General features: G+C 36.2%; 1 protein-coding gene across 1 annotated transcript in view; it reads left to right on the top strand.

Moving 5' to 3' along the window:
• Positions 1 to 21071, top strand: part of ADAMTS19 (ADAM metallopeptidase with thrombospondin type 1 motif 19) — a 250761-nt gene that overhangs the window by 54419 nt on the left and 175271 nt on the right. The window contains exons 3-6 of the mRNA XM_061150851.1: positions 31 to 196; positions 7059 to 7231; positions 8732 to 8815; positions 9479 to 9636. Coding sequence (XP_061006834.1) covers positions 31 to 196; positions 7059 to 7231; positions 8732 to 8815; positions 9479 to 9636 — 581 coding nt within the window. The remainder of the gene's footprint in view (positions 1 to 30; positions 197 to 7058; positions 7232 to 8731; positions 8816 to 9478; positions 9637 to 21071) is intronic.

Genomic DNA, 21071 nt, shown 5'->3' with positions numbered 1-21071 from the left:
ATACCCATCTTTCTATGTTATATATTCCAGATGGGATTTATACAGCTCAATGAGGACTTCATATTTATTGAACCACTCAATGATACAGTGGCCATAACAGGTCATCCACATCGTGTATATAGGCGGAAAAGGTCCATGGAGGAAAAAGTCACAGAGAAGTCCGTTCCTCACAGTCATTACTGTGGTGTTATTTCAGGTAATGCCTTCTCCTGAAAGGGTTTAATTAAATATGCAATGTGAGATGAATCCTGGAATAAATCCTCCCTCCCTCCCTTCTTCCCTCCATGCCACCCACCCACCCTGTGCCTTCTTTTTTCCTTGCCTTCCTACCTTCCCTATCCTTCCTTCTCTTTGTGTCTATCCATCTGTCCATGGCTTTAACTTTTTTTTTTTTTTTAATGTGGAATCTCTCTTGGTTAATGACAATTATATATATATTTTTGACTTGTTTTCTATGAAGTAGTATATTTTAATATAAAATAGATAGAAAAACTTCAGATATTAATACGTTGCATGCTCTATATCCCTCTTGAGTTGTGAAGTGTTCCTCAAGGGATTCTGTTCACCTAACTGGAATAGAAATGACACTGAGAGAACTCCAGATCCCCTGAAACTGAATACTGTGAGCTCATGGTCTTATTTTAGTTTACTTCTGTGTGAACATCATAGAAATCTCTTTACTTTGACCAGAGCATCTTCTACTTTCTTCTTTTTCTGTTTGATTCAAGTAAAAATCATCTTGAAGGTTAATATTAATAGAGGAATATGAAGAAGACTCAAGACTTACTTCTTTGAATTTTATTCTCAGTATCAGAATATCTTAAATCTTAAAGTTTAAGTGGCTCACAAACATTTCCAACCATCAAATCCTAGTCTCTGTTTGTCTGCCAATTTTTCACAGAAATAAAATGGGGTTGCTGTTTGGTACACTTCCTTATTACTTCCTTTGGCAGAGATATGTGGCATTAGCAAGAAGGGTAAGGAAAAATGAATGATTTCTATTACATAAATAGGACCTGAAAGTCATAGCCAGCTTCCAGCAGTTTCCCTAGTAAAAATGTTTGGACATCTAACTGAGACATCTCTGAATATTCACTGATACGAGAAATAGTTCCATTTAGAATCTGAGGAAATATGAATTTATTGAAGAATTTTTGGTGTAAAGACTTTAAAATGGACTTGGAAATTTAGAATTAGGTATTAGTGTATTTAGTGCCAAGATAGCAACTTGAAAATTGGTTATGGCATTTGAGGTTGATTTAGGTATATAAACTGTGATGATAAGTAATATTTTCAGAGGCCTTGGCACGTTCATATCATCAGTTGTCTAGGAGGATCAGATTCAGACAGGATTTGAGTATGTTTCTGTTTAGAAATACTATCTCAAATTAATCTCTGATCTCTGTTTTCTTTTGTGAAAGCTCATGGTATCAGTCTATATGAGAATTATCTTCAGAAGTGGTTAACTGAATCTACCTCTGTGTCACATTATTCAAAGCACATTATCAAGTCAATTTAAATAAGACACACTCCTCATCTCTATTCTAAGAAATATAAACACACTGGAGATAAAAAACAGCTGGACAAAAGTCATAGTCTGAAAAAGCAAAAGAAAAGTTTTTATATCATGAAACAATAGCAGCAACAACTTGGATATAGTCCATTTAAGGAGATTGCCTTGTGTGAGTTACATTGAAAATTTGCACTATGCAACTTTTTAATCATAGTAAGTTCCAGCTGTTCTAATTACTCATGTATACAGATGACATAAAGTAGGTTTTATATTCCAGTATATATGGAGGAAATGTTTCTAGAGAATTCTTATTTTTGATAGGTTTTATAAAGCATAAATACATGGTTCATATTTGACAGACCTTGTTCATAAACTTTCTAATTTTTTAAAGACATGACTGTTATATCGTAATGAACCTGTTTGGATCAAGCACTTGCATGCAGGGATTGCTAAGCTATTTTCTAATTTCTCTTACCTATCTTCAGTGTTTATCAATCAATATTTATAAACTTGTGAGTATGTCTAGGACCCTATGCGAACAAAAACGAGATTTACAGAATTGAAGAAGACCAAGATCAGGATACAGAGATCATCTCTATTCTTAGAGCTAACTTAACCCAGCCACTACCGAAATACTCTCCATATGCCAGGCATGATGTCCTGGAGATGATCGTCAGTGTGTGGAGGGTATTATGGGGAGCACATAGTGCCTACCTGTATATCCTCATTTACAAATCTCTTCTTTAACTGGGAGTGTGTGATATCAACTGTATTGTTTTTGTGCATGCACCTGGGTAGAAAATGATCTCAAGGATTGAAGAGATGAAGAATGAGCTCAGCATGCTTTATATAGACAATGAAGATATTCAAGGAAGCCACTTAGTAAAAAGATGACTTCAACATGCATGATTTTCATACACAGTGGCTAATTCATATGATGGAGTCAGAGAGTCATGGTATTGAGATTCTTAAGAAACCTAAAATGTTCCAAATAGCCTATTTAAATATAACACACAAATAAAGATGCAGTACACTGACAGTTTGGGGCCAATACAGCTGTCATTAGTTGGGGCAATAAAGGTAACAAAAGCTTTGCTGTCTCTCCCTTACATGGTCTCTTAATCACTCTTGATGTGATTGAAAAGCCCCAAATGTTATTTTTTCTTTCATCTCTGTCTCCTCCATGGGCATGTCTTCTTCTGTATATATATCCCCTAAATGTAGGCATTTCTCAGGACTTCCTCCTTTTCTTTCTACATCTCATGCCACAGGCTTCCCTGGAATGATAGAGTCCAAATCCATGGGTTCATCTTTACTGACACATTGTTTTGTTCCAAACTCTACCTCCATTTTAATCTCTGTCCCAACAGTCAGGTGTTTAAGTAACTCTTACTCCGATGTCTCTCAGGCACCTCAGATTTAATAAATCTGTGGCTGAACCCATCATTTTTCCTCCCAGATTCCTCTGCTGATACTCCCCACTATCTACCTGGTCACTGAAAAATAACCTTCCACCCCCACCCCCCACACACACATAAAACAAAACAATAGCAAAAAGAAAGAATAATCCTAACCATTATCCATTTCATCTGTTTTCGTTTGATTAATTTTACTGGGCTTCCCTGATGGCTCAGATGGTAAAGAATCCATCATCTGTGCAAGAGATGAGGGTTTGATTCCTGGTTGGGAAGATCCTCTGGAGAAGAGTATAGCACCCCACTGCAGTATTCTTGCCTGGAAAATCCCTTGGACAGAGGAGCCTGGCAGGCTACAGTCCATGGGGTCACAAAGAGTTGGACATGACTGAGCAACTAACACTTTCACCAAAGGTGATACCTACTTTCTAATATTTTGCCTATTATCTCTCCCTTTCTGTTCCTACCACTGTGTGATTTTTACCCAGAAGACCACTGATGTATCTATCCATTAAGGAGAGATGGTAGATCTGTGTCTGTGTATTTATATGTCTACCTACCTATCTTTCCTCCACAATCAACTTAATAGGTGTTGACCCTGCCAAGATGAGCCTTTTCCTATACTTATAGGAATGTCTCCTACTAAAGACTTTAAGTTTATATGATAATATACTAATATATAAGTAGGATTGTGATTACAATGAAAAAAAAAACTACAAAATTCACTCCTAACTGTTGTAGATATTAAGATACTAATAAAATTAGTTTCATTTGCTGTCCTTCGTCAAGGTCTTTGGTATTAACTGCTGGTATTAAATATGGACTCATAAAATTTACTTTCAACTATAGTGATTCTGATCTTGGGCGGCCTTGACCTGCAACAGCTTGAAGTGGGGGTTGGGTACCCCCCAGAGATTGAGGCCAGGTCACGACAGTGAAAGCACCAAATCCTGGTTGCTAGAGCAGTAGTCAGTGACAAGGCCCTGGCTTTTTGACTTCACAGGAGAGAATTCCCACTCAGAGTCTCTGAGTTGTGCCCTCACGGCAGGCTGAGGAACTTACTTATGTGGGATATTTCTTCTGGGTTTCCTTTGCCAATCATTTTGTTTTGCTTCATTCACAGTCCATATTTTGTTTCTCTTAGGATCCTTTCATGTGTGCATACGCATCTGTTAGCCAAGATGGATTCAGTCAAAGAGTCGTATGGGTCGGCTGGCATCAGTTAGCATCACTCCCTGTTTGACCGCCAGGGAGCCTTTCTGCCCAGGTATAGGTGGGGAGGTTTCCTGACTCCGAGAGTGAGATGTGTTCTGGGCAGGGCCCAGCCTCCTCTCTCAATTATCCTAGTGTTCTCATCTTGGAGTTTCAGTCCACAGGGGATGAATCTCCAGTCACTGTGTCTTGGAGGCCGGGGCTCATCTACCTCCTGCCTCAATTCTGTTGCCGATGGCTCCTGTTGCTTTTGTCATTTTTGCATTTTCCTGTTTCATGATATATTGCTTATTTTGTTAAATAAGGGCTCTTTGCATTTTATTTTCGTGACACTTTCGTTAACTTAGTTAACTGATCTCCTTGACATTTGGGTAAAACTTTGGGTAAATAGATTTTTAGTTTGTGTCGCCATGAGAAAAAAAAAATGGGAGACTGTAATTTATGGAAATATCTGAGAACAGTGAAGTTACCAGCAATTGTGATGGAATGTACTTCACACTGGAGCTCAGAGCTAACTCATTTGGACCTAGAAGTTAGTAATAGAAGTAACCCAGCAGTTTAATAACGGAAGAGATAAACTAATCCTGGCATCATGAAAATGTGTTAGAAGGGAAGTAAGGTGGAACAGGTGGTAGAATAGAATAGAATACACACCAAAGTCAAATACCTGGAGCAAGATTCTAGAAAAGGAATTTATCAGAAACCAAGAGGATGAACTAGAATTACGAGCGTACGTACCTCCAAGTTCAAAACAAAGTTAGATATGTCCGTGTAAACATGACTAATTGGACACACTTGTTTATATCCATGGGATTCTGTTAAACACATATGTTTACTTCTGGGAGCTCCACTAAAATTAGAATTAAAAAATATAAAAAATGTCAGCCAACAAGTACAGATTTGGGAAAGAAGATGTCAGCTATTTAGTAACGTCAACAAAATTTCAGTACATGGCAAGGAGAAGAAGAAATAATAGCTGATTTAACAGTAAATGGTGGAGATAACTGTGTGGTTGTAAAAAGTTGTTAAAACTAAATGAATTGTACATTGAAATGGCTTCATGTTATGGCATGCAAATTACCCCTCAACAAAGCTATTAAAATTACAAATTCATTATTAAAGCACAGCACACACATAGGAAGTTGCACAAACGATGTGTCCGACTGCTGAATTTTCCCAAAGTGAAGAATAAGTAGGTACTACTCAGATTAAAATATAGAAAGTATCAGCACCAACAGATGTTGCCCTTGTGCCCACTCTTCGGCTCTAGTTTCTCTTAACCCAAGATCGTCACTATCCTGACTTCTAACATCCCATCTTCCCAGTTTATGATGTTCCTATAAATGGAATCATACACTGCCTACTCTTTTGTAATTGCTGCTTTTGCTCAGCAGTATGTTTGTTAGGCTCATCTGTTTTCACAAATTGAAGTAGTTCATTTTCACTGCTATATGAAATGAAGTGAAGTGAAAGTCACTTAGTCGTGTCTGATTCTTTGCGACCCAATGGACCATACAGTCCATGGGATTCTCCAGGTCAGAATACTGGACAGGGTAGCCTTTCCCTTCTCCAGGGGATCTTCCCAACCCAGGGATTGAACCCAGGTCTCCCACATTGCAGGCAGATTCTTAACCAGCTGAGCCACAAGGGAAGCCCTCACTGCTTTAGCATTCCATTTTATGAATAGGACAGAATTTCTTTATCCATTATACTATTGATGGTTAGTTGAACTATTAAGAACAGCGCTGCTATGAGTAATTTTTACACCTGATTTGCATGTAATCCTAATGAGTATGTACTTTAGAATGTTGATCATTGGATGTGCGATTGTTCAGCTTTTGTGGATACTCCCAACCAGTTTTTCATTGTTTATCCTAATTTAAACTCCTAGCTCATACGAGTATGGGACTTCCAGTTGTCCTTACCTTCTTGTCAACACTGAATATAATCATGTCTATCGTAGCCATTCTGGAATTTTATTTAAGTTATTGTGGTTAATTTGCATTTCCTTGAAGACCAGTGAGACTGAGCACCTTCTTCTATGCTAATTAGCCTTTTGAATCTCCTTTTTGTTAAAAATGCCTGTTCAGATTTGCAGCCAGCTTTTCAGTTCAGTTATCTGTCATTGACTTAGAGTAGCTTTTCATTTCTTTGTTATAAAAAGTTCTGTAATTATCTTCTCTCACTTGGCTGAATGATTTTCATTCTGATAGTAGCATATTTTCATAAACAAAATTTCCACTTTTATATAAATTCATAAAGATGTTTATTGGTGGTTACTGCTTTTATTTGACCCTGCTTGAGGAATCTGCTGTGCTGAGGTCATAACTTCTGTATTATTCTGGTGGATGACAGAACCAATTCCTTTGTAGCCCATACATAGTTTGAGTAATTAGAGGCCATTGCCTGCAGAGGAGCCTGGTGGGTTACAATCCATGGGGTAGCAAAGAATCAGACACGACTTAGTGACATTAGGATGTATGGGGCAGTCACTTCAGGCACTACTGGCAAGTAGACTTTTATCACTGGTTTCCAAAAGAAAACCATGATGTCTTTTATTTATGGAATTATTTTATTTATAAATACTAATGTGATCTTATTATTGGCCACCTGCAACTCTAGAAAGCAGGTGTTACTGTTATTCATTTTACAAATGAGGAAACTAAGGCTGACTGAGTGATGTTAGTTTCCCAAGGAGTAGAGTTAATCAGTGGTAGAAGTCCAGTCTGTCTAATTCCAAAGCCAAATGCTCATTTAGGTTCCCTATGTGCAGGGAACTTTTATGGTCTTGCTCATCACTGTATCATCAGCACATGTTGGTATTTAATAAACTTTCTTTTTAATTATTGAAGAGGTGGAGATTTTTATTCATTTTGCTGAGATAGAGGCACATTTGAAAATTCATTTCTGTTTTGCAGATAAAGGAAGACCTAGATCTAAAAAAATAACAGAAAGTGGAAGAGGGAAACGATATTCATACAAATTACCTCAAGAATACAACATAGAGACTGTAGTGGTTGCAGACCCAGCAATGGTTTCCTATCATGGAGCAGATGCAGCCAGGAGATTCATTCTAACCATCTTAAATATGGTAGGCAAACTTTAAAGTGCGCTTGGAATTTTTTCAAGAAAACTCTAAGGAAGAAATGTGTGAGTATAATGAAGTTCTTTAAAAATTAACTCATTACTATTCCTTTCTTTTATTGACAGAAAAAATAGGTGTATCAAATTGATCCATCTCAAGAGAGATATCAAAATAATAATTTATACCTTCCAGTAATAAATCCTTATTGTTAATTTGATATGGCAAAACTCTTTTTCTATTATTCTTGTATCTCTTTTTTTGTGCCCTTCTTTTCCTTCTTTTTTAATAAAAGGCCATTTGTTGAAATAGCAGAAATGTTTTATTTGTTTATATGTATGGCCCCACCCAAAGTACTGTAGATTATGAGGTGGAACAAAAATGGAGGTTGGTGATCCACTGAGCTCTCATGTAGGTATGTAAAATTGCATGTCGGATATAATACTAGCTGATGAGTAAGATGTAGTAGCTAAGAGCTGAATCACAGGTAGCTGACTTTGGTTGATAGCTTTTGGACCACAGAAATCTAACTTGTACCTGGGATCTGAATCCTTGTACCTACTGCCTGAATCCTTTGACTTAACTATATACCCTGTTGAGTAAACTTCCTTCAAGGCAGGATGGGAAGGTTTTCATGGAGAGTGTTTCTTAGGAGAGAATAAACATAAATGAAAGCCAATGGCAGATGTCCATGTATAATTTGAGTTGCCATATAAGGCAAGATAAGAACCACTAGTACAAGGATAACTACTTAGCTACTGAACAACCACTTCACCAGCATTTTGTAAAGGGTAGACAGGCATAGCCTACCAACTTCAGTCTCTTTTAAATAGTACTGCCTTGGAAAGTGTGGGTTTAGTATGCCAGTTTTAATTTTCTATAATAAATAGTCAATTTTACAAAAAAAAACCAAAAAGGTACCGCATAAAAAATTTGCCTTGCTTTCCAGCATTGTTACATATACCATGTTTTGGAAATACCAGTTATGATGGTAACCTGAAACTGTTACGCAACAATAGCATGTCTTCATAGGCAGCATTGAAGGGGAGGAGCTTTGAAAATCCTATTCCTGCTTGGCAGTTGTCCTGGGGAGAGTAGAAACTGTAAAGGATAAATTGGGAGGTGGCATAAAGCAGGCTGTTTTGGGACATTTTCTCAGAAGAAAGGACGCTGGCATTTTGTGATCTTAAGAAAATTTCTAGAATTTAGTTACTAAAATTCTTCTCTTCACTATTTTGGAAAGCCCAACTTTCCCTCTGCCCCCCCACTGAAATGCTTAGATTATCGATTGCAGTAAGTATATTATCAGAATGCTAGGTCTAAATTTCTTGTTGTCTAAAGTGAATTAGTTACTGCTTATTAAGCTAATTTTAAAGTAATTAAAAAAATTTTTTTTGAAATATATAAAATTGCTCAACTGAATTGAGACTTCTCCCAGGTCTGGGCTTTAAGAAAAATTAAGATGTCTTTCAGTTTTATTTTAGGATTTTTATTTTTATTTGCTTTTAGGTTTTTAACCTTTTCCAACACAAGAGTCTTGGTGTGCAGGTCAATCTTCGTGTGATAAAGCTTATTCTGCTCCATGAAACTCCAGTAAGAAAGTCTTGAGTTTTTTGTTCAATTTAGTGGGTGAGAAGTTGTATTCAGGTACTTTTAAGTAAAGGGAATGTTAGGGATTTACTTTTTATTGACTTAAAATCCAGAAATATCCACTGAGTCACTTGAAATGTACATAAAGCAGGCCCTTAGTTTTAGTTAATACCTCAATTATATTCCAAAAATGGAATGTTCTAAGTTTCCAAGGATCCTGACAACAAACCTTAACGTTGCAAAATGCAATTTTTAAACGTCATTTTTAATGACAGTTTTATTTTCTTATTTAAACATGTGCTTTATCTGTAATTCAATTTAAATACTGTTTTGTGGCATCATTTTAACATACTGCTTAGCTATGTAAAACCTTTGTTAAAATTGTAGAAATAATGAGTGATTTAAGTCTAAAAGTTCCACATTCTTAATATTCCATTGCAACTCTCTTCTTTTTCAGAATAGCATTAAACAGGTTTTGTGATTATTGTACCTTCACAAAGTTTTAAGATTTTTTAGCTCAGGAAAAATTAATCCTGAATGTCTTCCAGGTTCTAATTAATGTTATGGTCAGCAGTCTGCTCTAGTAACTCAAGAAGTCCCCTTGGTTTTTAGTTTTCTGTATATCTGGGAATAATTTGCCTTGAAGTGAAATCTCTTCTTTTGCAGGCTGATCTGTATATTGGGCATCATGGAGAGAAAATGCTGGAGAGTTTTTGTAAGTGGCAGCATGAAGAATTTGGCAAAAAGAATGATATACATTTAGAGATGTCAACAAGCTGGGGAGAGGACATGACCTCAGTGGATGCAGCTATACTTATAACAAGGTGAGTTTTTTAAAGCCAATTAAATGCCATTCTTAATTTGATGGCCATGCTGTTACTCCCATTAATCCCTTCATAGAATGCTTTTCTTCCAGACTTTGCGTTCCAAAAACTTTTGGCATAATGCTGTTAGTCATTTCCCTCAATTCATAATAACTGATTTCTGAACAGCCACATATTGGCTGGCATATTGACTAAACATTTGGTTAATTAATATAAAAAAACTTACCCTCAATTTTTGATGCAAAGACATAGCCATTGATGATGATAAATGAGAGCATGGATGAATTTTGGTAGAATTTTGAAGTTATGAACCTACATGGTATGTTTTTCAGTCATCATCATGTCAAGTGCCCAGTATGTTAAACTGAACAATTTCTGGTTCCAAGAAAAAATTTTAATTAAGTCTCTAGCTAGTTAATTTTGAGCTGCATTTGTATTTCAACATTGAGTATAAATATAAGGTGAAACAATGAAGAACAATTAACTCTCTATGAACATTCTTTATAAACTTACAAACTTAAATATAAGCTTATTTTGCTTAGAGCTAGTAATTAATGGTAGCTCATTGCTAACTAGCAATTTAATTTTTTTATCAATGTTGACATTTCACATCACAGAATACACAGTGACATTTAAACATGATTTTCTATAATGAGTCTGTTGAATTCATAATGGCTTCTTATTGCTGAATTGTATAAAAACTATTCTACTTATAAATAATTCATAAAGATGAAAACAATCTCTATATAAGAACACAACTAGACTTCCATGTCCAGCTATGTAGGTGTACCTGATACTAAACCTCTGCAATAAACAGCCGTAAAATTGAAAAACATTTATGAGGCAACTGCTTTCAGTTATGGAAGAAATAGCAGTGCAGTCTCTGAAGGAAGGAAAATTTACTAAGTGAGCCCCACAGCCAGCCCAGCTTTTGCCTTGGGACAATTTTTTGAATGGAACAGCAAGCTGGGAACTAAGCAGAGCACAGTGCTCCTGCTGAAAGTGCCGGAGACGAGGATACTTTGCAAGCAGAGGTGCCAGGTTCTTGTGCAGATCATCTGTGAGGGCTTTGCACAGACTGGTCTAACTACATATAGAAACCACCCAACATTTATCAGGGTGCTGTTGCTATGGAGTTAAGGTTCTAGGAATTGAGCATATTTGGGCCAGGGGAGTAAAGCAACCTTGCTAATACCTTGTTTTTACTCCTGGCATTTATCTGAGAAAACAGAGGCACCATTAAGAGGCTTCCTTAACAGGCACCATGATCCAGAGAAATACCCTCTCTTGACCCTCTCTTAACAAAGCCTGAAACCAAGCCCAGTTTGGAGGTTGAATCCCACCAGTTTACGAAGGCTTGGGAATCATCTTGAGCTTTTGGTGTATCCTCCCTACCAAAGAATAAACTCAAACCTACCTACATTCAGAGTGACCAGCAAGTAAAAAAGACAAAACATTCTTCAGAGGAATATAACTGAATCTTGAATCTCTATAATATATCATCTACAATGTCTGGAATATAGTGAAAATTAGTCAAGCAAAGAAACATGAAAATGTGACCCATGGTCAAAGAAAAATTATCAATAGAAACTGATCCTGAGATTGCTTAGATGTTGGATTTACCAAATACTGCTGTCATTGGAATCTCAGAAAAGAGTGAGAATGGGTAAGAAAATTATTTGAAGATGTAATGTCAAAAGTTTTTCACAGATTTCATAAAAATCCACAACTTAGAGACCAAGGCATATCATAGGAAAATTGGTGAGAAACAAAGATATAGAAAAAAAAAAAAAGTTGAATTGGCTAGAGAAAAGGGATACATTAAATAGCAGAGACAACATTAAGATCAATAACTGACTTCCTGTCAGAAAGAAAAGATCCCTGAAACAATGAAATGATATCACTAATGTACTGACCGAAAAAACCCTATCAACAAAAATTCTTAATGAATTCATAAGGATACTTTCTTAATCTGTGAAAGTGTATCTGCATCTACTTACACATACAAAATCTATAGCTAATAAGACTGGAAGCAAGGCAAGCGGTGTCCTCTCTTAGCTTATCTGTATAGTATTGTGCTGATGGTTATAAGGAAGGGGAAGGAAAGGGGTAAATATTGGGAAGAAAAATTAAAAACTGTCTCTACACAGATGACATGACTTAGTACAAAGAAAATTTTAAGAAATCTAGCGGGAAAATTGCTAGAATTTACAACTGAAATTTACAGGGCTATAGCATATAAAGTCAATTTAGAAGAAGAATTATATTTATATATGGAGGAAGTGAACAGGTGGGAAGATTTTAAAGTAACTTCCAAAGCCATAAAACACTGAGAATAATTTAAGAAAATGAAATGATATCTACATAGCCCTGCTGAGAAAAATTAGAGATATAAATAAAGGTTTATTTATTGGAAGACAAAGTATTATCAAGATGTCTATTTTCCCTAAATTGACTTAAGGAGTGACTGTAATCCCCATGAAAATCACTGCAGGTTTTCCATTTGGTTTGCTTTGGTTTTAAAAATTACAATCTGATTCCAGTATTTATTTGGGAAAGAAAAGGACCTAGAAGAGTTAAGTGGTTTTGTAAAAGAGGAACAAATTGGGTGGACTTACATTTTCTGATTTCAAAACTTATTATAAAGGTTTGGTAGTCAAAACAGTATAGCTATGACAGAACATTAGCCATACAAATCAGTGAAACAGAATAAAGAGTCTGGAAATACACTCGAATACATATGGTTAATTGATGTTCAGTAAAACCATTAGCATAATTCAGTGATGAAAAGATAGTCTGTTTACCATATGGTTCCAGAACACCTGGATACCCATTTGAAAAAAATAAATCTCAACCCTGTTTAACACCTTGTATGATGTTAATTCGTAATGGACCATAGAAATCTACAACTATAAGACTTTTATTTTATTTTTTTTTTTTAAGACTTTTATTAAAAACAAAATCTTCATGACCATGAGAGGACAGTAATTTCCTAGATAGGATACAGAAAAGCAGTCAATAAAAATTATTAATCATTTGGGCTTCTTGAAAATTAAAACCACATCATATCCAAAAATATTGATATGTAAATGGAAAGATTCAGTTCAGTTCAGTTGCTCAGTTGTATCTGACTCTTTGCGACCCCATGAACCACAGCATGCCAGGCCTCCCTGTCCATCTCGGACTCCTGGAGTCCACCCAAACCCATGTCTATTGAGTCGGTGATGCCATTCAACCATCTCATCCTCTGTCGTCCCCTTCTCCTCCTGCCCTCAATCTTTCCCAGCATCAGGGTCTTTTCCAATGAGTCAGCTCTTCACATCAGGTGGCAAAGTATTGGAGTTTCAGCTTCAGCATCAATCCTACCAATGAACACCCAGGACTGATCTCCTTTAGGATGGACTGGGTGGATCTCCTTGCAGTCCAAGGGACTCTCAAGAGTCTTCTCCAACACCACAGTTCAAAAGCAACAATTCTTTGGCACTCAGCTTTCTTTATAGTCCAACTCTCACATCCATACATGACTACTGGAAAAACCATAGCCTTGACTAGATGGACTTTTGATGACAAAGTAATGTCTCTGCTTTTTAATATGCTGTCTAGGTTGGTCATAACTTTCCTTCCAAGGAGTAAGCGTCTTTTAATTTCATGGCTGCAGTCACCATCTGCAGTGATTTTGGAGCCCAGAAAAATAAAGTCAGCCACTGTTTCCACTGTTTCCCCATCTATTTGCCATGAAGAGATGGGACCAGATGCCATGATCTTAGTTTTCTGAATGTTGAGCTTTAAACCAACTTTTTCACTCTCCTCTTTTCACTTTAATCAAGAGGCTCTTTAGTTCTTCGCTTTCTGCCATAAGGGTGGTGTCATCTGCCTATCTGAGGTTATTGTTATTTCTCCCAGCAATCTTGATTCCAGCTTGTGCTTCCTCCAGCTCAGCGTTTCTCATGATGCACTCTGCATGTAAGTTAAATAAGCAGGGTGACAATATACAGCCTTGACGTACTCCTTTTCCTATTTGGAACCAGTTTTTGTTCCATGTCCAGTTCTAACTGTTGCTTCCTGACCTGCATACAGGTTTCTCAAGAGGCAGGTCAGGTGGTCTGGTATTCCCATCTCTTTCAGAATTTTCCACAGTTTATTGTGATCCACACAATCATAGGCTTTGGCATAGTCAGTAAAACAGAAATAGATGTTTTTCTGGAACTCTCTTGCTTTTTCAATGATCCAGTGGATGTTGGCAATTTGATCTCTGGTTCTTCTGCCTTTTCTAAAACCAGCTTGAACATCTGGAAGTTCACAGTTCACGTATGGTAGTTTGAGCATTCTTTGGCATTGCCTTTCTTTGGGATTGGAATGAAAACTGACCTTTTCCAGTCCTGTGGCCACTGCTGAGTTTTCCAAATTTGCTGGCATATTGAGTGCATCACTTTCACATTATCATCTTCCAGGATTTGAAATAGCTCAACTGGAATTCCATCACCTCTAGTAGCTTTGTTCATAGTGATGCTTCCTAAGGCCCACTTGACTTCACATTCCAGGATATCTGGTTCTAGGTGAGTGATCACACCATCATGATTATCTGGGTCATGAAGATCTTCTTTGCACAGTTCTTCTGTGTATTCTTGCCACCTCTTCTTAATATCTTCTGCTTCTCTAAGGTCCCTACCATTTCTGTCCTCTATTGAGCCCATCTTGTATGAAATGTTCCCTTGGTATCTCTAATTATCCTGAAGATATCTCTAGTCTTTCCCATTCTATTGTTTTCTCTATTTCTTTGCATTGATCACTGAGGAACGCTTTCTTATCTCTCCTTGCTATTCTTTTGAACTCTGCATTCAAATGGGTGTATCTTTCCTTTTCTCCTTTGCTTTTCACTTCCCTTCTTTTCACATCTATTTGTAAGGCCTCCTCAGACAGCCATTTTGCTTTTTTGCATTTCTTTTTTTGGGGGATGGTCTTGATTCCTGTCTCCTGTACAGTGTCACGAACCCCCATCCATAGTTCATCAGGCACTCTGTCTGTCAGATCTAGTCCCTTAAATCTATTTCTCACTTCCACTGTATAGTCATGAGGGATTTGATTTAGGTCATACCTGAATGGGCTAGTGGTTTTCTCCACTTTCTTCAATTTCAGTCTGAATTTGGCAATAAGGAGTTCATGATCTGAGCCACAGTCAGCTCCCGGTCTTGTTTTTGCTGACTGTATAGAGTTTCTCCATCTTTGGCTGCAAAGAATATAATCAATCTGATTTCGGTGTTGACCGTCTGGTGATGTCCATGTGTAGAGTCTTCTCTTGTGTTGTTGGAAGAGGGTGTCTGCTATGACCAGTGCATTCTCTTGGCAGAACTCTATTAGCCTTTGCCCTGCTTCATTCTGTACTCCAAGGCCAAATTTGCCTGTTACTCCAGGTGTTTCTTGACTTCCTACTTTTGCATTCTAGTCTGCTATAATGAAAAGGACATCTTTTTTGGGTGTTAGTTCTACAGGGTCTTGTAGGTCTTCATAGAACTGTTCAACTTCAGCTTCTTCAGCATTACTGGCTGGGGCATAGACTTGGATTACTGTGATATTGAATGGTTTGCCTTGGAAACAAACAGAGATCCTTCTGTGCAATAGACATATTTAATGGATAATTTGTATCTATAATTACATGTGTATTTATGGATGTACATACATGATATATAAATATATAGAACTTTAAGACTATAGAACTTTAAGAAAGATAATCAAAGAAATATGACCTGTGTTTACCCAGACAGTAGCTGGTAATCTTGGAGTTGACCATTTGACTGCTATTAATCTCATTACAATGAGGCTAATAGTACAGAGAGAAGAATATAAGACATCTTCTATAACATCTAACATAAAGTGACCATTCAATAGTTTTCCAAATATAAATAATTGTATAAAATCCAGTGCAAACTTTTATTAATGTGGAAGATATACTATCAGAAATACTTTTGTTCTGATATTACATAATAAATGTTTTTAATTGATAGTTGGTCAGCCCATGGTTATTATTGCATTCCTCATTATCCTAGACACAGTTAGGAATCATTTGCTGTGGCTGACGGTATTGTTGAGTGACAGAACAGTTTTGTGGGGTTAGTGTGATATGTTAGATATTACCAGTGTAATTTTCTGAACATGTTACAGTTTAAATTTAAATGAGAAAATAATGTGTAAAATTCCTGACACCTAGGAATTCTGAAACAATTATCAGTTCCTTTTTCTTCTTTTGTCTGTTTATATCTAGTGAAAGTTTATTTAATAATTTACACTTTACATTTCTATAGGATGAGCCTGCCCTGCCTTCAAATTTTAGAATTCAATGAAATACTGAAACATATAGTGTTTTATATGTTTGAAAGACTATAAATCTACCATATATTCTAAAGCTGTTGGATTTTTACTATATGATTTATTATTTATTTAAGTTTAATTTTCATTTTATATTATAGTTGATTTACAATATTGTGTTAGTTTCAGGTGTACGCTTGCTATTCTTTTCAGCAAAGTGATTCATTTATACATATCCATATATCTATTGTTTTTCAGATTTTGTTCCTATGTAGGTTTACAGAGTATTAAGTAGAATTTCCTGTGCTATGCAATAGGTCTTTGTTGATCATTTTATGTGTAATAGTATGGATATGTTAATCCCAACCTGCTAATTTATCCCCCTCCACCTTTCTTCTTTGGTAATGATAAGTTTGTTTTTGAAGTCTGTAAGTCTGTTTTTGTTTTGTAAGTTCATTTGTATCCTTTTTTTAGGTTCCACATATAATTGATATGATACAATATTTGTCTTTCATTGTCTGACTTACTTCACTCTCTATGTCAGTCTCTAGGTCCATTCGTGTCTCTGCAAATGGCACAGTTTCATTCCTTTTTATGGCTGAGTAACATTCCATTGTTATATTCCATAATATTCCAGTAGTATTCCATAATATTCCATTGTAATATTCCAAATGTATTCCAAATATATATATCACATCTCTTTTTATCCATTCCTCTGTTGATGGACATTTAGGTTGCTTCCATATCCTGGCTGTTGTAAATAGTGCTACAGTGAACACTGGAGTGAATGTATCTTTTTGAATTATACTTTTCTCTGGGTATATATTCAGGAGTATGATTAGTAAGTCATATTGTATCTCTCTTTTTAGTTTTTTAAGGAACCTCCATACTGTTTTCCACAATGGCTGTATCAATTTACATTCTCACCAGTGGTGTAAGAGGGTTCCATTTTCTCCACACCCTCTTGAGCATTTTGTTGTTTGTAGACTTTTTGATGGTGGCCATTCTTACTAGTTTGAGGAGGTACCTCATTGTAATTTTGATTTGCATTTCTCTACCAGCTAGTGAGGTTCAGCATCTTTTCATGTGCTTTTTGGCTGTCTGTGTATGGGTTTTTTGGATAAATGTCTATTTAGATCTTTTGCCCATTTTATTTTTTTGAGCTTCATGAGCTGTTTGCATATTTTGGAAATTAATCTCTTGTCAGTCACATTGTTGTAACTATTTTCTCCCATTCTGAGGGTTGTCTTTTTGTTTTGTTTATGGTTTCCTTTGCTGTGCAAACATTTTTATGTTTATCTAGATCCTATTTGTTTCTGTTTGTTTTTATTTTCATTACCCTAGGAAGTAGATCCAGAAAGATTTTGCAGCAGTAGATGCCAAAGAGTGTTATGCCTATGTGTTCCTCTAAGAATTATATATTATCCTGTCTTATGTTTAGGTCTTTAATCCACTATGAAATTTATTTTCATGTATGGTATTAGAGAGTGTTCTAGTTGCATTCTTTTACATGTAGCTATCCAGTTTTACCAGCATCACTTAATGAATAAACTGTATTTTCTCCATTGTATATTCTTGCCTCCTTTGTTGTAGATTAATTGACCTAGGTGTGAAAGTTTGTTTTTGGGCTTTCTGTCTTGTTCCATTGATCTATATATCTGTCTTTGTGAGGGGCCATTACTGTTTTGATGACTGTAGCTTTGTAGTATAGTCTACAGTGAGGGAGCCTGATTCCTCCAGCTCTGTGTTTTCTTTCTCAAGATTGCTTTGGCTATTCAGGATCTTTTATGTTTTGATACAAATTTGAAGATTTTTGTTGTCCTAGATCTGCCAAAAAAAAAATGCCATTCGTAATTTGATAGGAATTACATTGAAACTGTAGCTTACTTTGGGTAGTATAATCATTTTGACAATATTGATACTGCTAATCTAGAAACATGGTATATCTTTCTGTTGGTCATCTTGTATTTCCTTCATCAATATCTTAGAGTTTTCTGAGTACACGTCTTTTGTCTCTCTAGGTAGGTTTATTCCTAAGTATTTTATTCTTTTTTGATATGATGGTAAATAGGATAATTTATCTATTAAATCCTTAATTTCTCTTTCTGACCTTTCATTGTTAGTGTCCTTTCATTGTTAGTGTATAGAAATGCAACAGATTTCTATGTATTAAGCTAACAAGAAGCTAACACACTCGTATTTGGTCTGTATCATTTGGAAGGAGGAACAGACATCCTGTTTTATTGCATAGATGTATCTTAACTTATGTGACTACTCTATATTTTTATAGTTTTCTGAATTTTCACATTTAGAGAAAAATGTATTAACATCTTTATCTATATATGATTGTAAACAAGTACTAGTATTTGTTTAGAATAATTACAGAATACTTGCTCTTGTGTTTACAAATATAATCTTTTTCATTGTTGTCAAAGTGAAATTGAAAGTGAAAGTTACTCAGTTGTGTCCAACTCTTTGTGATCCCATGGAATGTACAGTCCATGGAATTCTCTAGGCAAGAATACTGGAAGGGGTAGCCATTCCTTTCTCCAGGGGAATCTTCTCAACCCAGGAATCGAACCCAGGTCTCCTGCATTGCAGGAGGATTCTTTACCAGCTGAGCCACCAGGGAAGCCCTAGAACACTGGAGTGGCTAAGTCTATCCCTTTTCCAGGGGATGTTCCTGACCCAGGAATTGAACCGAGTTCTGAACTGCAGGCGGATTCTTCACCAGCTGAGCTACTAGCAAAGCCCATTTTCATTATTGTCAAATTTTGCTCATAAAATGCAATTGAACTACTTGCTTGCACATAGGCTAGTATAACATATTAAAAGAATGAACCAAAAGTAGTCATATCTGGGATTTGTGAGAATATTCTAGATAATATTCTACAGTAATATTTGTGTTTTTTTAAATTTTTAATTGCAGGATAATTGTTTTACAATATTGTGTTGGTTTCTGCTGTGTATCAACATGAATCAGCCATAGGTATACATATGCCCCCTCCCTCTTGAATCTTCCTCCCACCTCCCACCCAATTCCAACCCTGTTCATTGTCACAGAGTTCCTAATTTGAACTCCCTGCGTCTTACAGTGAATTTCCATTGGCTTTCTGCTTTTACATTATATGTTTCCATGCTATTCTCTCAATTCGTCCCACCATCTTCTTCCCCAGCTGTGTCCACAAGTCTCTTCTCTGTGTCTTCATCTCCATTGTTGCCCTGCTCATCAGTACTATCTTTCTAGATTCCATATACACGTGTTAGTATACAATATTTGTTTTTCTTCTTCTGACTTATTTCACTCTGTATAACAGCCCTAGGTTTATCCTGCTCATTAGGACTGAAAACCTGTGTTTTATAATCTCAGTTTGCTGGCTCAAGTCAGTTGTGAAATTATTATTTGTCCTCAGATTTTCAAAACTTGAACTACTACCAAAGGACTAAATATGTACGCTGTATGCCCAAACTATAGTTTTTAAAGATAAGACAAAGTAAAGGATTATTCTTTCTAATGTATCATTTAGTTATGGATAGAAAACTAAAGCTTCACTTGCTAAAAAGGATTTCTACTCAAAACCTGATGGAAAAACTTTTTTGGGAGACAAAAATTTGCTATAGTTTTGCTAAGCCATTTCATGTTTTCTGGAAAAAAATATTTCTGTGCACTTCCTAAACCCTCTAGCAGAAATGTTGATTCACTTTTGTGCCCCTTAGGGCCTAGAATAGGGCTTGGTAGATTGCTTCTGTTTTTTTTGGCAAGAGGCAGGTATAAAAATCTAGTTGAAAATAGAAAAAAAAAAAAAAACCTCAAAGGATACATGCATATAACATATTGATAGATACTGATATAATTTTGCCTTTACTTTTCTGTGGGGCTAAAGTTTATTTGGAGGATCGCTTTTCTCTGTGTTATTGCTTCCAGTGCCCTGAAAAAGTGAAGTGAAAGTGAAAAGTCTCTCAGTTGTGTCTGATTCTTTGTGACCCCGTGGACTGTAGTCCATGGCATTCTCCAGGCCAGAATACTGGAGTGGGTAGCCTTACCCTTCTCCAGGGCATCTTCCCAACCCAGGGATAGAACCCAGGTCTCCCACATTGCAGGCGGATTCTTTACCAGCTGAGCCACAAGGGAAGCCCTCCAGTGCCCTCGTAGTGAAAATTAGCCCAATGAAGGAAAGGTTTATCTCTCTTAAGTGACCTTCCACCATTGATTGGGAAAGTCTAAATGAATGGTTTGAGTTAATGAGGAAGAAAAAAAAAAATCCCTTTTTAGTAGTATAATCATACAGATGATCAGATCTTTAGCTTTTTAAAGAAAGAAGGAAAGTGAAGTTGCTCAGTCATGTCCGACTCTTTGAGACCCCATGGACTGTAGCCTACCAGGTTCCTCCATCCATGGGCTTCTCCAGGCAAGAATACTGGAGTGGGTTGCCATTTCCTTCTCCAGGGGATTTTCCTGACCCAGAGATCAAACCCGGGTCTCCCACATTGTAGGCAGATGCTTTACCCTCTGAGCCACCAGGGAAGCGAAGTTATAAAAAATAAGATAAATTTTTTAATCTCTGTGGATTCCATGGTTTTATCCATATTTTACAAACTGAATTCATGAACAGCCTAGTATCTTGCAAATGCTTATCTTAGGTCATCATTAAATGTTGTATGTTTTCTGAGCACATTAACAGGAAGAGATAATAGCTCAGTTATTAATTTTGGTTTCAACTCAAGTGAATAATGTATGTATCAGTCCAAACCTATCTGCAGTCATTTATTTGTTAAATTGTTCTGTGTGACACAATGAAGTAAATAGTTTAAAGCTGACCTAGTGCTATGGATTCATAGTAACAAAAACACAAAACACTTTATCCCAACTATCAATTCCATGATTTCTTAGTATAATGTTCACATTTCTCTTTGAAATTATAGAGAAGGGACAAGTCTGTATATCTTGAAATTACTCTTTAATTTAGAATTTAACTTTAATAATGATACTTTTGTTTTTCAGCATTTACTAAAATGCTTTTGGTACAATACCTTTGAAAGCTAGTTTCAAAATAATGCCATTGGCTAGTAAGATAGAAAAGGTAATAAAATAGAGGCATGGCAGAAATACATTAATTTCATACAAATCATAG

This window comes from Dama dama, chromosome 9 (genome assembly GCF_033118175.1).
Source record: "Dama dama isolate Ldn47 chromosome 9, ASM3311817v1, whole genome shotgun sequence".
NCBI lineage: Eukaryota > Metazoa > Chordata > Mammalia > Artiodactyla > Cervidae > Dama > Dama dama.
The sequence above is the reverse complement of the archived record's forward strand: the minus strand, read 5'-3'. Positions and strand labels throughout refer to the sequence as shown.